We start from the raw sequence: 12,667 nt of genomic DNA on the forward strand, positions 1-12,667 counted from the left end.
CACGTTAAGCATTTAATCAGCACTAAAACAATTGAAGAAGAAATCAACACAAATCTCAAAAGATCTGACACCAATTTATACAAATAGACTGTATTTTTATAAGATTTTAGCCACTATAATAAAAACACGCACCAGAGGATTCCAGATAGATAGATTTTAAAAGCAACAATAAATCAATGCAATTTCAATCAACCATGAACAAACCTTGCCAAAGTCAACAGATTAATCACTTACTTACTTTTTCTTTGATAAAGTTTCTAAGTCTCAATGCGGTTGGTTAGAAGTACTTGGGGCGACCGCTCCAGCAGGGAGCTAGTAAGGGAGACCAGCAAGCTCCTCAAGAACAGTTACCTTCACTGAAAAAGCAGTCCTTCAGCAGGTCCAGGCACTTTATCCACGTTGCCATGGATTTCTATGGAGTGGTCCTGATTCAAGGGATTAAGGATGCTGAAGATGCTCTAAGGATGCTCTGAAGGCAATGTGCTCAACAGGGGTCTTCCTGCAGGGATTCTTTGGTCCACAAAGATGGTGAGGGTTTCCTGGTTGCAGGGCTGACGTCCCACAAAGTGCCCTGCGGTCTGGTCTAAGACTTCCAGTTACCCGTTGTTGCTGTCACAGTTCAATCCTTCCTGAGTCAATAATTCGCCTTCGGAGGGTCTCACAAACTATACAACAGCACTCCCTGGCTCAGGGTTCTCAGGTGCAGCTCTGTGCGCTGAATCTTGGTCGTCGATGCTGCACAATGGCAGTGGAAGCGGGTTGAAGACTTTGGGCCACCATGTTTCCCCAGCAGACTTCTTCGGGTGTTATGCCTCAGTGCACTGAACAAGAGACCATTCAGCTGGCGCTTGGAGTTCTCTTGGGTTGACTGGGCTGTGGAGACGATTTCTCCTTGAGCAGGAAACAACAGGAACCGCCCCTTCCTTTGCTAGCAACTATGTGCATAATGTGCAGTCTTTGACAGTGCAGCCTCCCTTTGCTGGCGCCTCTTCGTTCTTTCTTCCAAGTTGGTTTAGAGCTGAGGTCTGGGTACCAGGGGAGCCCACAATATGCTTGGAAAGTGCCCTAAGGGCAAGATGCAGTTAGTAGCCAATGGGGTACCAGATTCCCTCCCACCCGGTGACAACTTCCAGTAGAGTGTGGCATCTGGCTATCCCAGGAAGCATCCTTCTGCCCACTCCCAAGGTGGCGAGTTCCCTTTCTTGGTGCACAGACCTCACTATCCCATCCCCAGGGTGTGGCTACCTCGGGAGTACATGCCCCTGGGGAAACTACATGGCAACTGGTTTCTTTCTCTGCCTCCCATGCAAGTCTGTCTACGGCAACAATGGATCAGCTCTCCTCCCTTGTGCTACACATTTGCCCTTCAAAGGTGGCTTCACCTTTGAAGCCTGCCTTTTGGGGCTAACACCCAAGGGTCATCATGTAGGAGAGAGGTGACACCTCCATTTCCTGCAATCCCTCATTGTTCTCTGTCCTGAGAGTCATTAGCACATCTCCCAAGAAGGGCAGAAAGCTGTCTTGTGGAGCAGGCTCCATGTGTGCCTAGGAAAGCACCAGAGTTTTAAAGGCAACAAAGTGGCAGCTTTTCTAAAGCTGCACATTGCAACAAGTTACATTAATTTTGACTTGAGATACAAGTCAGTCTTAATATAATACGTTGTTTGATACCTTGTATTACCCACTTTGGTAGCACTGTTCAAGAGTTAGAACAGCTGAGGGGTCAGCGGTATATCCTGCCCATTGGGCGAGCCATTCTTTCCCCAGTGGTTGTTTATCGTCCTTTACTGTCAGGACATGTAAAGTACATGTCCTGCCTGTGTCATATGTTGCATTCTGCCTTTAGGGCTGGGTAGGCCAGCCAGAGGGGTGAGTTACACACATGTCTGTGGGAAGTGGTGGCTTTGCCATTACTTTCAATTGCAAAGTTGGGCTAGCAGTGTACAACTGCTCTACCAGTCTGCAGTGGCAGACTAGGGCCTTGGTTTACGTGGGGTGGGGGGTGTCCAGAGTGGCACAATCAGTGCTGCAAGACCAGGGGTCCCCCTCTAACATACATGCCTTGGGTACCATGTACTGTGGACTAGGAACTTACAGGTTAGTTAGCCATTTCCAATTGAGTATAGCCAATTCATTGCAAAGTGAAATTATTTGTGCTGACTTACTCATTGTAGATCTTTCAAAGATCACTTACTATTTTTGCCAGTGTAGTTACCAATGTAATTGAACCATCTAGCCTTTGAGTGTGCACACCTGACCGATGTGAGGCTGGGACTGTGTTTGAAGCAGATTATGATGAAAAGAATTCTGTCTAAACATTTGATTTAACGCTTGAAATGCGGACGAACATTTCCCACGTGCACAAATCGGACGGCTCCCGACAGTCCAATGCACACGCCACCCGTGATGTCGGACGGCCGGGGGCCGTCTGACGCATTCAAAGGATTAAACATGAATCACATAGGAAATCATTGAATGAAAATCAGAAATGATAAAGGAAATTTTACAAACATAAACTTTAATACCCAGCTAATCTGTTGATGGGTTCCTTTTCAAAACAATAAAATAAGCCAAAACACAAATAAAGCTAATAATAATAACACTAATAACTCTTATAATAAAAACAACAATAATAATAATAATAATAATAACAATAATACCCCAATAATAACAATAACAATAATAATAATATTAACAATACCAAACATTTTAACAACAACAATAATAATAAAACATAATAATAGTCAAAACAATTACAATAATGATGACAAGAATAAAAATAAAACTTATCCTCAGTACTATCATCATCATTGTAGAGATATAAAAAAATCTCTGCCTCATATATACTGTGCTTGTTATAGTATGTACGTCATGTTTGTAATGGACTACCCGTCGCCAAACTCTGAATCAGGATCTTTATCCTGTGGCATCTCTCAAAGTAGAGTTGGTTGTCTTTCTACGATAGTGGTAGCAGTGTTACTTTTGATTTATTTTTAACTGCATCACATTTTTGTACCATGTCGTACATTCATACTGTACAGCTATGTTGGTAACCTAAGCCGCATATTAGCGGTAGAGACAGTGGCGATCATGGAGCGTGCATGTCAGACTTGAGGCTCAACTTTGCGAAATCGCTCCTTTAGGGGTAAAGTTCTGATATATATTTGGAGCTTCTCCAGTTTAGAAACACCATTTAGGTCTAAATTCTGAATCTAGTGGTAAATAGGTGGCAATTAGCATTCTGTGTAACTGCTGATATCTAGAGTGTGATGGTCACTGGATTTGGTAATTACCTTATTTTGTAAAAGTGCCAGGGCCCAAATTTTATTCTAGGTGCCCAAATGGAAGGGTGATGGAGTGCCAAGATTGTCTTTGTTTTATTTCAGACTATGCTACTTTACTCCACCACGTACACTCACTACCCCATTATCTCACTCTTGCTTGATATTATTCATTGCTGCCTTCTCACTTTGTCACAATTTTTCTGTCTTGTTCTTTCTCTTTCATGCCCCCCTATTCAGCCTTTCTCTCTTATTTTCAGGGCCTAACAGCCTGATTCATGAAGCAAAATTGCGAGCGCAATACCTGCGAAAATTCTATTGCGAGCGCAATTTACTAAATTGGTATTCTAGAAGAAAAAAGCGAAATCGCAAACACAGATTAGCGAAATCGCAAAAAAAATCGCAGAATCCCGGCAGTAGAACATTAGCGAATTGGAAATTGCGAGAAACCACGGATTCTGCGAATTAAATAGCGAAATCGCAAAACAATCGCAATCGCTAATCATGAAAAATCGCTAATTGCGAAAAACCCTTAAATCGCAGCTTGCGAGGCGCAATTTAAGGACAACCCAAAGCAGGTGGTAACCATCCAAGCCATTGAAAAGAAAATTTTTGAAAAACCGTTGCCCAATCAGTAACAGGTGCAGGCCTGACCAAACACACTTAAGGAAATGCAGCAGCAGCATTAGGAGTCTCACAATGCCAGGACTGTACATGGTGGTCAGGTGGCGAAGGCTACAGTGAGCAGCACGGAGGAGAAGTAGAATCCAGAAGAGGATATTCCGCCAGCAGGTCACCCTGCTGGGCCAAACCAGAGAGCAAATATACGCAAAGTACCGCCTGAATGGGCCAATGATTATCAAGCTAATTCAGCACCTTGACCCCCTGATGCAGCACCCAACAAGGCAGACCAATGCCGTGCCCACACATGTCCAGGTATTGTGCAGCCTGCACCTACTGGCCTCCGGGAGCTTCCAGGGGATAGTTGCCGCTGCTGGGGGGATATCCCAGCCCACCATGTCCCGCTGCCTAAGGAGTTTCCTAGACGCAATGCTGACCCAGCTACACCACCACATCAAATTTTCCACCAGCCAACAGGATTTGGATGACACCAAGCATCAATTCTACAATGTTGCGCATTTCCCACATGTGATAGGATGCATTGACTGTACCCATATCCACATCTGCCCACCAGCTGCAACGGAGTACATGTACCGCAATCGCAAGTCCTACCACTTCCTCAACATCCAGATGGTGTGCAATGCTAAGACATACATCACGGACATAGTGGCACAGTACCCGGGGAGTACACATGGCTCCTTCATATTCCGGTACTGCGGCCTCCACACACGACTGGCCAGGGGAGACTTTGGTGAAGGACACCTACTTGGTAAGTACACTTGGCCCACAATCTTACACTGCGATGAAGTAGCTGCGCTGCACAGGCACTCACCCTCTGCTCCTCTCATTCAGGTGACAGTGGCTACGCCCTCCGTGAATACCTACTCACCCCATACCTCAACCCTGCTACACCACAGCAACGGCGCTACGATGTAGCACACATACGCACAAGGAATTGCATTCAAAGGACATTTGGGCTACTGAAGAGCAGATTCCGCATACTGCACAAGACTGGTGGGGCCATGTACTACAGTCCTGATGTGTGCTGCCGCATTGTGGCTGTGTGTGTAATACTACACAACATTGCTACCAAGCGCCGGATTCCTGTAGAGATCTCTGGCAGTGAGTCAGAAGGGGACAACCGGCCACCTTCCACATGTGCATCATGCTCCCGGGGAACATCCTGCTGAAGGACACAGACGGCACAACCACATCACAATGAACAGTTTCTAGTGCACCCACTCCCCTCACCCAACAAATCACAATTGCATGCCAATGGAAATAATGACAGGAGGCCGATGTATGATGCTAGAATAAATATTATTGTTGAAGACACAATAATAATGTGATTTTGCTATTCTTTACATGCGAGCAGTATTGCGCCATACTGCTCAAAATAATTCACAGGACATGCTTGTATCATCAGCATGCCCCTGCCAATGTACATTACAGTCAAGTGCGCCTCCGGCGCGCCGTACCCAATCGCCTCTCTGGCTCTTCCTCTTGGACGGCACGTGACCCCGCAGTGGGCCTGGTGCTTCGGCGTAGCACACCGACCTGTGAGGCAGACAGGCTGCTGACACTGGAGGTGCCCTCACTGGTGTCGTCCCCAACAACATTTGCTGGGCCTGTAGGATGAAGTGCCAGTACGGCACTGGTGACCTGCTCCAAGACTTGTGCCACATCCTCGCAGCATTGCACCTGCTGCTGCTGCATAGCCAGGGAGCGGCGTGAGAGCTGGGAGGTGGCAATCCCAATGACATAGTTTGAGCGCGTGTAGGCTGATAGCCGCGTAAGTAGCTGGCGGTGGCGGCGGCGGGCAGTGTTGCGCTGCTAGATGATTGCAGCAGTGTTGGCCTCCATGGCAGTCGTCATGCGCTCTATCCTGTCGGCCACATTTGCCACATTGCGGCAAATGTTGTGGAGCTGCAGTTGGATCGCCCCTTGCCGTCGTCCCTGCAGTTGGTGGATGCGTAGCATCCGGCGCTCTATGCTGAGCCCTGGCATGCGCACAGCCATCCCCCTCCTGCCGCTGCGTGCTGTGTTCTGCTGGCGAGCCCTGCCATGCCTGCTGTGCTGGCTGGCCACAGTGGGTGTGCGCACTGTCACCGCACTAACAGCACCAGATGTAGAGGGTCCCGCTGGTGGTGGAGTTGTGGTTGTCAATGGTGCTGCGCCTGATGGTGCTAGCGCAGATGGTGGTGGCCTGGCTGCGGGTATAGGTGCAGCGCCTGATGGTGCTGGCGCAGATGGTGTTGCCCTGGCTGCGGGGATAGGTGCAGCGCCTGATGGTGCAGGATGTGTGGCTGATGGCACCTCCTCTGCATCCTCTGGTGCCTCGTCAATGAGCAGCCTGTCGCTGTCGCTGCTGTTGTCAGCGCCACCTGTGAGGGGAAGTGGACGTACATTAATTGCATGTATCTGTGACACGTGCAGTTGCTACATGCATGCTGGCTGACATTCCCTGACTGGCTGTGGCATTGCGTACTTTGGGACATGTCTGGCTGCATTGGGGTTCTTGTACATTGTGGGCAGACTACATGTCCCATAATGCTTTTGGGCATGACCTAATGTGCATGAATTGCATGACTTGGGATGATTATGGGAGGCTTTAGGGTCATGGCCATTGTTAGGGGACAGGGTCGCAGTCGCATGCCACTTACCTTGGCTGTCTTGGGTGGGTCGGGATGAGTCCAGATTGATGACCCCTATGCACGCCTCTCGCTCAAGAGTGTCCTCCACGCGGTCCTCCAAGGGGGTGTTGGGAGGGACTGTAGGATCTCCGCCTCCAGTAGCCAGGGTCTCGCCCAGCCTCTCTGCCACCCTCTCCTTGGCACGACCTCGGAGGTCGTAACACCTCTTTTTCAGCTCCTCGAGCGACCTCTGTGCCAAGCCCACAGCGTTCACTTTTGCGGCTATCCCAAGCCAGGGTCAGCGTTTCTCCGCCTCAGGCACCCTCCTGGAGTCCTTTCCAAAAAGGTTTGGGTGGTTTTCAACCACTCCGTCAATCAGGTGCTCCAACTCCTGCTCAGAGAATTTGAGCTTCCTCTTGCGCCCGGTGTCACTGGGCCCAGGTGCAGCATCCTCTGCCATTGCTGCAGTCACAAAAGTAAAGGATTTGGAAGTTTGGAGGTGTCCTGGAAGGAGCTCTGTGAGATGCAGCCTCGAGATCAGCCTCACTGTTCTGAATGGGGGTGGGAACTGCCTGCTTCCTGGTTGTGATGTCATCACTGTGCTCGAAATGTGACTTCCCGTTTTTGCGATCTTGCTAATTGCGATATCGCAATTCCTACACGGATTTTGACGGAAATAGCGATTTATCTGCGATTTTTAAAAATCGCTAACACTTTTTGCGGCCGCGTGCAAATTGCTTTATTTTCTCACTAATTTTGATGAATGCCGGTCTGCGATTTCTAAATTGCGATTCGCTGTAAATCGCAATTTAAAAATCGCAGAATTCGGTTTTCGTGAATCAGGCTGTAAGTCTATTCATAAAAAATAAGCACAGGTCTCCAAAAATGGGTGCTTGTAGGCCCCACCTCACTGACAGCTCAAATTATGCACTGTTCATTACAACCAGTTGAGTTCCACAGCTCAGAATGAGGAATACCATAAGATACTGGTGTTTTGTGCATTGATTCCACATGTTCTTCTGAGCATTTTCTGCAAAGGTATTTCACTAGGGTGTCCAGGAAAATAGCTGCAGGGAAACTTATGGGGGTGTGGTAAGTGCCATGTGTGTTAAGGCTTGGATTCCTGTGTGATGCATGTAAAAATACACGTTACTTGCCTTTCTAAGGGGGGCAAGACAATATCCATCTGTGCAATTCTATCTCAGTCCCTGATGTTAAAGCAAGTGGTACTTATAGCCAAGAAGATCAATATTTACACAATCTTATCTTTGAGAGGATGAAGTGCATCTGCTGAAGTCCTTTCCTGTTCAACTAGTGGGGACTAAGAGGGCAGACATGACACATAACATAAAATATATGTTTGCATAAAGGCTATTTGCCATGATTACGTCATTGATTCTTCTTTTTTATGCAGATTGCTTGAAGCAAAAATTGGAAGCAAAGGACTTGTTGTCCTCCCTCCAGCATCATCCACGAATAAGTTCGACGGGTTCGGGTACAATAAGCATTTCCTCGTCATCATGGTAAGCACTTAGTAGAACTCACGATTAATTTAATTTGGTTAATTATATTAAGGAGTTGGTGATTGTGACAAGGTGGTTCTGGCTGAGTCTACTAGGGCAGGCTGGACATAAAAATGGAATAGTATGCACAAAGATGTACACCTTACTGTGAATCTACATTACACTTGTTTGCAATTCACTAACATCCTCAGTAGAATGTACAGAACCCTGCACCAGTGAAAGTTTCCCAAGCATACTACTGGGAAGATCCTGTACGTTTTTACGATTGACATATTGTTTGTTTGTAAGTAGTGTACAATTATCCACTTCTGAAATGTAGTTGGATGTGCAAATGGAAATTTGTATTATCTATGTGGAAAACATTTTTCTCTGTGAAGAAACATTTTCCCCTTCCCATTTACAACTAGTTTGAGGATGATCTGTTTCCCTTCCAACCTGGAAATTATATACTCCAGTTCTTTTCTGGAGTAAATCTCTGTCAATTTCCATGGCGGGAAAGGTTGTATCAATGTTTATGATTATCCACAAGTTCAAGGGGCGAATCACAGTTTGGGCCTGATTTATATATTGGCGGAGAGGGTTCACAGTCGCAATAGTGACGGAGTTCCCTCCCCGCCAATATAATGGTCCGCCTGCAAAATTTAATTGTGACGGACCATAAGTTTGGCCACGGTGGACACTACTTTGTCTACTCCGTGGCCAAACACCTCTGATGTCCATAAGGAGCAAAGGCCATCGTAGAAATCACTACATTCCCACCCACCCAATTTAGATAGGCAGAAGCGTCCCACAGTGAGGGAAGCATTACTTTTTTCTTTTCAAAAAGAAAATCCTGTTTTGGGATTTTCTTTTTTAAAAGAAAAAAAGAATAGTGTTTGCTAGACGCAGCGCTGTAGCAAACAGTAAAATGTATTTACACGAAGCGCCATCACGGCGGTTCTAGGCAGTGTCTTTATGAATGACCGCCTGCTTAGCGGTCATTTATAAATTATGTACGTGGCCTCTCCTCCTTGAGGACGGAGTAATTTACTCCAGCCCCATAGCAGAATGGTGGTTTGCCCACTTACATATAAATAGGCCGTTTGTTATTTCACTCCTCTTCCCATTTGGGGTGTTTAATACAGCATAATTTGGCACACTTGTGATGGAGAATTATACTGTTGCAAAACCCAGAGCTCCAGGCAAGTATCCTTTTCTGCATAACTGTCACACATAAAAAAGACAATGTATGTCTGTAAACATAGTTTTATGATTATAAATGGTTTAATGAATGAGGCCACTTTTGTTAGGCAATACCTTTTTGTCTCCTAAGTATATATAGTAGTACATTTAATCCAAATGTGGCTTTTGTGGATGTTGGAATCATTTTTGTATTACTCTATTAAGCATAGAAAACTCATTAGAATGTTGGTCTTCTTGGGGTGTAGGCTGGCCCCATTTTCCAAAAGGCGCTTCAGAATACAGAGAACTGTGAATGAGATTCTGCATTTGAGGGTGGCCCATGTAGAGTGACTAGTAATGAAGTCCTGATGTAGGTTGATGATTCAGGAGGTCCTTATGATGACTGATGTTCTAGATGCTCCAGTGGGTGATAGAAACTGCCTCAGGGATTGAGGTCAGTTGACAGGGGGATTGATTTTCACTTTAAAGGTCAACTGGTAAATGATGTCACAGTAGCTCTCGAAACCTTAGCAGGTGTCATTAAACAAAGCAACATTCTGGAATGCCCATTGTTGGTGACTGGTACAGATGCTGGACTAGGAAAAGGTAACTTTTTTTGTCTCTACCTTCGATGGCCCCTTTAATGCCCTTTCGTACTGATACATGCGGGAATCATTTGTAATTTTTGGGGATTTAAATTTGAATGGGTGAAACTAGATGAGTGTGGTTCCTTGGGAAGGAGCATTTCCATATAAGGACCAAGGCTGGAAGTCTCATGTTCCTAAGATAGACCATTGCTTGCTGATGAAACAGTATTAATTGATGAAGACATACTTGCTTACACAGCTACGCCTGATTATGGACCTATGCTTGCTGATGGTAATACATTTGCTCATGGAGCCATACTCGCTGATAAAGCTATGCTGCCGGATGCAGCTGGATTTATCTCTGGAGATGGTTTGTTGCTTGCTGAGGAATGCTCTACCAGTGTACTGAATGTTTCATGGACAGTAAGTCTCTTGTAGTAAAGTTGACCTTTTTGCATCCCAGTGAAGACCGTGAGGATTATGACGATGTTGAAACAGTTCGACCTATGCCCAAGCGGACAGCTCTTTCTCCAGCGCCACCACCGAAGCCAAAACCAAGGACGTCCTCCAGCTCCAAAGACGGTACAGATTCATTTTAGAAAATACTATTAGAAACTATCTTTATGTATCGAAAAGTTTCATAGCATGAATGTGAATCACCATAGATACCATGCAATTATTACAGCTTGCTGTCTTTTTAAAAGCAAGCAGCATCAGCAGAAAGTACATTTACTTTGCAAACCTGTTTTTCAATTGTTTAAATCTCATTTTTTAGTCAGGTGAAAGTAGAACACCCATGAAAAGGTATTGATCCAAGGACACCTTAGAATTTCTGAGAACATTTTCAAACAAACCTTTTTGAAAGACTCTACTAGTATATTTTTGCGTTTTATGGGGCCTGATGCCACGATCATTAAAAAATGGCAAAATTATATTATGAGAAGAAGTGAACTGGGATTAAGATTTTTGTAAAGGCACATTATCACCAAAAGTACTAATAGAATTGTAACCGTCAATTACAGTACTTTTTTTGCATCAATCAGATGAACACAAAAAGAATTAAAGGAGATTTTTTTATGTTTCTAATAAGGTTTGAGGCTTGTATTAGAGAGGGGCATAGGCAAGATTTAAAAGAAACATTTTGGAAGAGGGTGATTGAAAAATCATTTTGACTACAGGCATGTATATCTGGAACTATTGAAAAAACAACTCTAGCAGGTTCTGAGCCCAATAGTTTTGAACCAATGTTGAATATTGCTTTCTTGGGTTTGACAGTAGCCAACACCTTTTGATACTACTTAAATTATTAATATAATATTATTACTTACTTGGGCTGCCAGCCTGTCCACTTCACCCATTGGTCTGGCGTTGTGTCATTCACATTTTTCCTTCCACCCATTACAGTATACAGCATGGGCAATTGGTCAACCCAGCACAGACATTGGCTAACTTCAGTATGAGTGGCGGTATTCACTTTCACAATGACCACATCTTGACACAAAGTAGTGCCATTCAGTACCAGAGACTACGAAGGCAAAGTGTTTTTTAGACCAAAAAATATTTTTGCCAGTTTTTTTTATATTGGCAAGTGCCCCTCAGCTCTTCCAACAATGAAATTTGACAAAACAAAAGAAGTATTGAAATGTCAAAAAGAGTGCCAGCCTAGGCCAGACCTACTGGATTTGCCAATCCTTGCTTTAATTAAGCTAGAGAAAGTCGCAATTGTTAAGCTTAAAAAATAACTGGAAACCAAACATGTGTTGTCAGAAAGGCGCTTCCGACTCAGAGAGTATCCTTTGTACATTACAAAGCGTAAGAGTGTGCCATCTTCTTTTTAGTAGGCCTGGGCTGAACTCGCGGAGTTTCACTCCGTGGAATTCCGCAGAGTTACAAAAAAACTCTGCAAAATTGCGTAAACAGGCGAAAATAGGCACGTTGCGCTTCTCCTGCTGTGATATGGTGCTCGGGGCTCGTACCGTGCTGACAAATCAGCATGAGCGGCACCACGTGTCGCTCCAGAGGGTGTTGCTTCTTGAGTTTGCTGCCGTTCGAGTAGATTTTCTACTCGAGCAGTGTAGATTTTCTACTCAAGCAGCATCTTTCTGACTGCGAACGGTCGCAACGGCCGCGTTGGAGAAATCTCACCAGGAGCCCTCCTATCGACCGAAAATCACACTAAAGGATGTCAAATTTCGCTCATCAACGTAGCGTTGGTGGCCTGAACGCAAGAAAGAACTCTGCCATGCAGCATTAGCGGAATTTGGCCTGAACTCCGCATTACAAGCATAATGTAGAGTGGCCACAAATCTGCCAGATCCACCAGCGGAGCAGAATATATCTCTCACCTCTACTTTTTAGCATTCAGGCGACAGAAAAAATAACTTGTCAGTGCAGTTATAGTAAGGTTTTTACTTTTTAAGTGGATTATAAAATAAATCTGTGGTTAAGGTAACTTGGGTGGTTGAAAGGCCAAATGTTCTTTTTTGATCTCTCTGTTGTGTTTGTGCTTCAGATGACTTCTACGATGATGTGGGATCGTTGGAAACATTATATCCCCCTCCACCTCCTCAACTACGGTAAACCATTCAATTTTTTTTTATAGCTAATCATGTAAATAGCATGATGTAATACATTTAATAGTGTAGTAGAAAGAATTAAGAGAAAAGCAGTCTTTAAGACTGGAGGTGTAATGGAAGAAAGAGAGAAAAGGGTATATATATATATATATATATATATATATAGAGAGAGAGAGAGAGAGAGAGAGAGAGAAAGAGGAGAGAAGGATATCTAAAGAGAAAGAGGTGGAAAGTGTTATCGAGAGAAAGACGGAGTGGATGTGAGAGAGAAAGAGACAGAGACAG

General features: G+C 44.9%; 1 protein-coding gene across 1 annotated transcript in view; it reads left to right on the forward strand.

Annotated features, from left to right (window-relative positions):
* Window positions 1–12,667, forward strand: part of LOC147673429 (uncharacterized) — a 138,941-nt gene that overhangs the window by 92,505 nt on the left and 33,769 nt on the right. The window contains exons 3-5 of the mRNA XM_086947291.1: window positions 7,950–8,058; window positions 10,270–10,388; window positions 12,319–12,382. Coding sequence (XP_086803417.1) covers window positions 7,950–8,058; window positions 10,270–10,388; window positions 12,319–12,382 — 292 coding nt within the window. The remainder of the gene's footprint in view (window positions 1–7,949; window positions 8,059–10,269; window positions 10,389–12,318; window positions 12,383–12,667) is intronic.

Source organism: Lissotriton vulgaris, chromosome 12 (genome assembly GCF_964263255.1).
Source record: "Lissotriton vulgaris chromosome 12, aLisVul1.2, whole genome shotgun sequence".
Taxonomy (NCBI): domain Eukaryota; kingdom Metazoa; phylum Chordata; class Amphibia; order Caudata; family Salamandridae; genus Lissotriton; species Lissotriton vulgaris.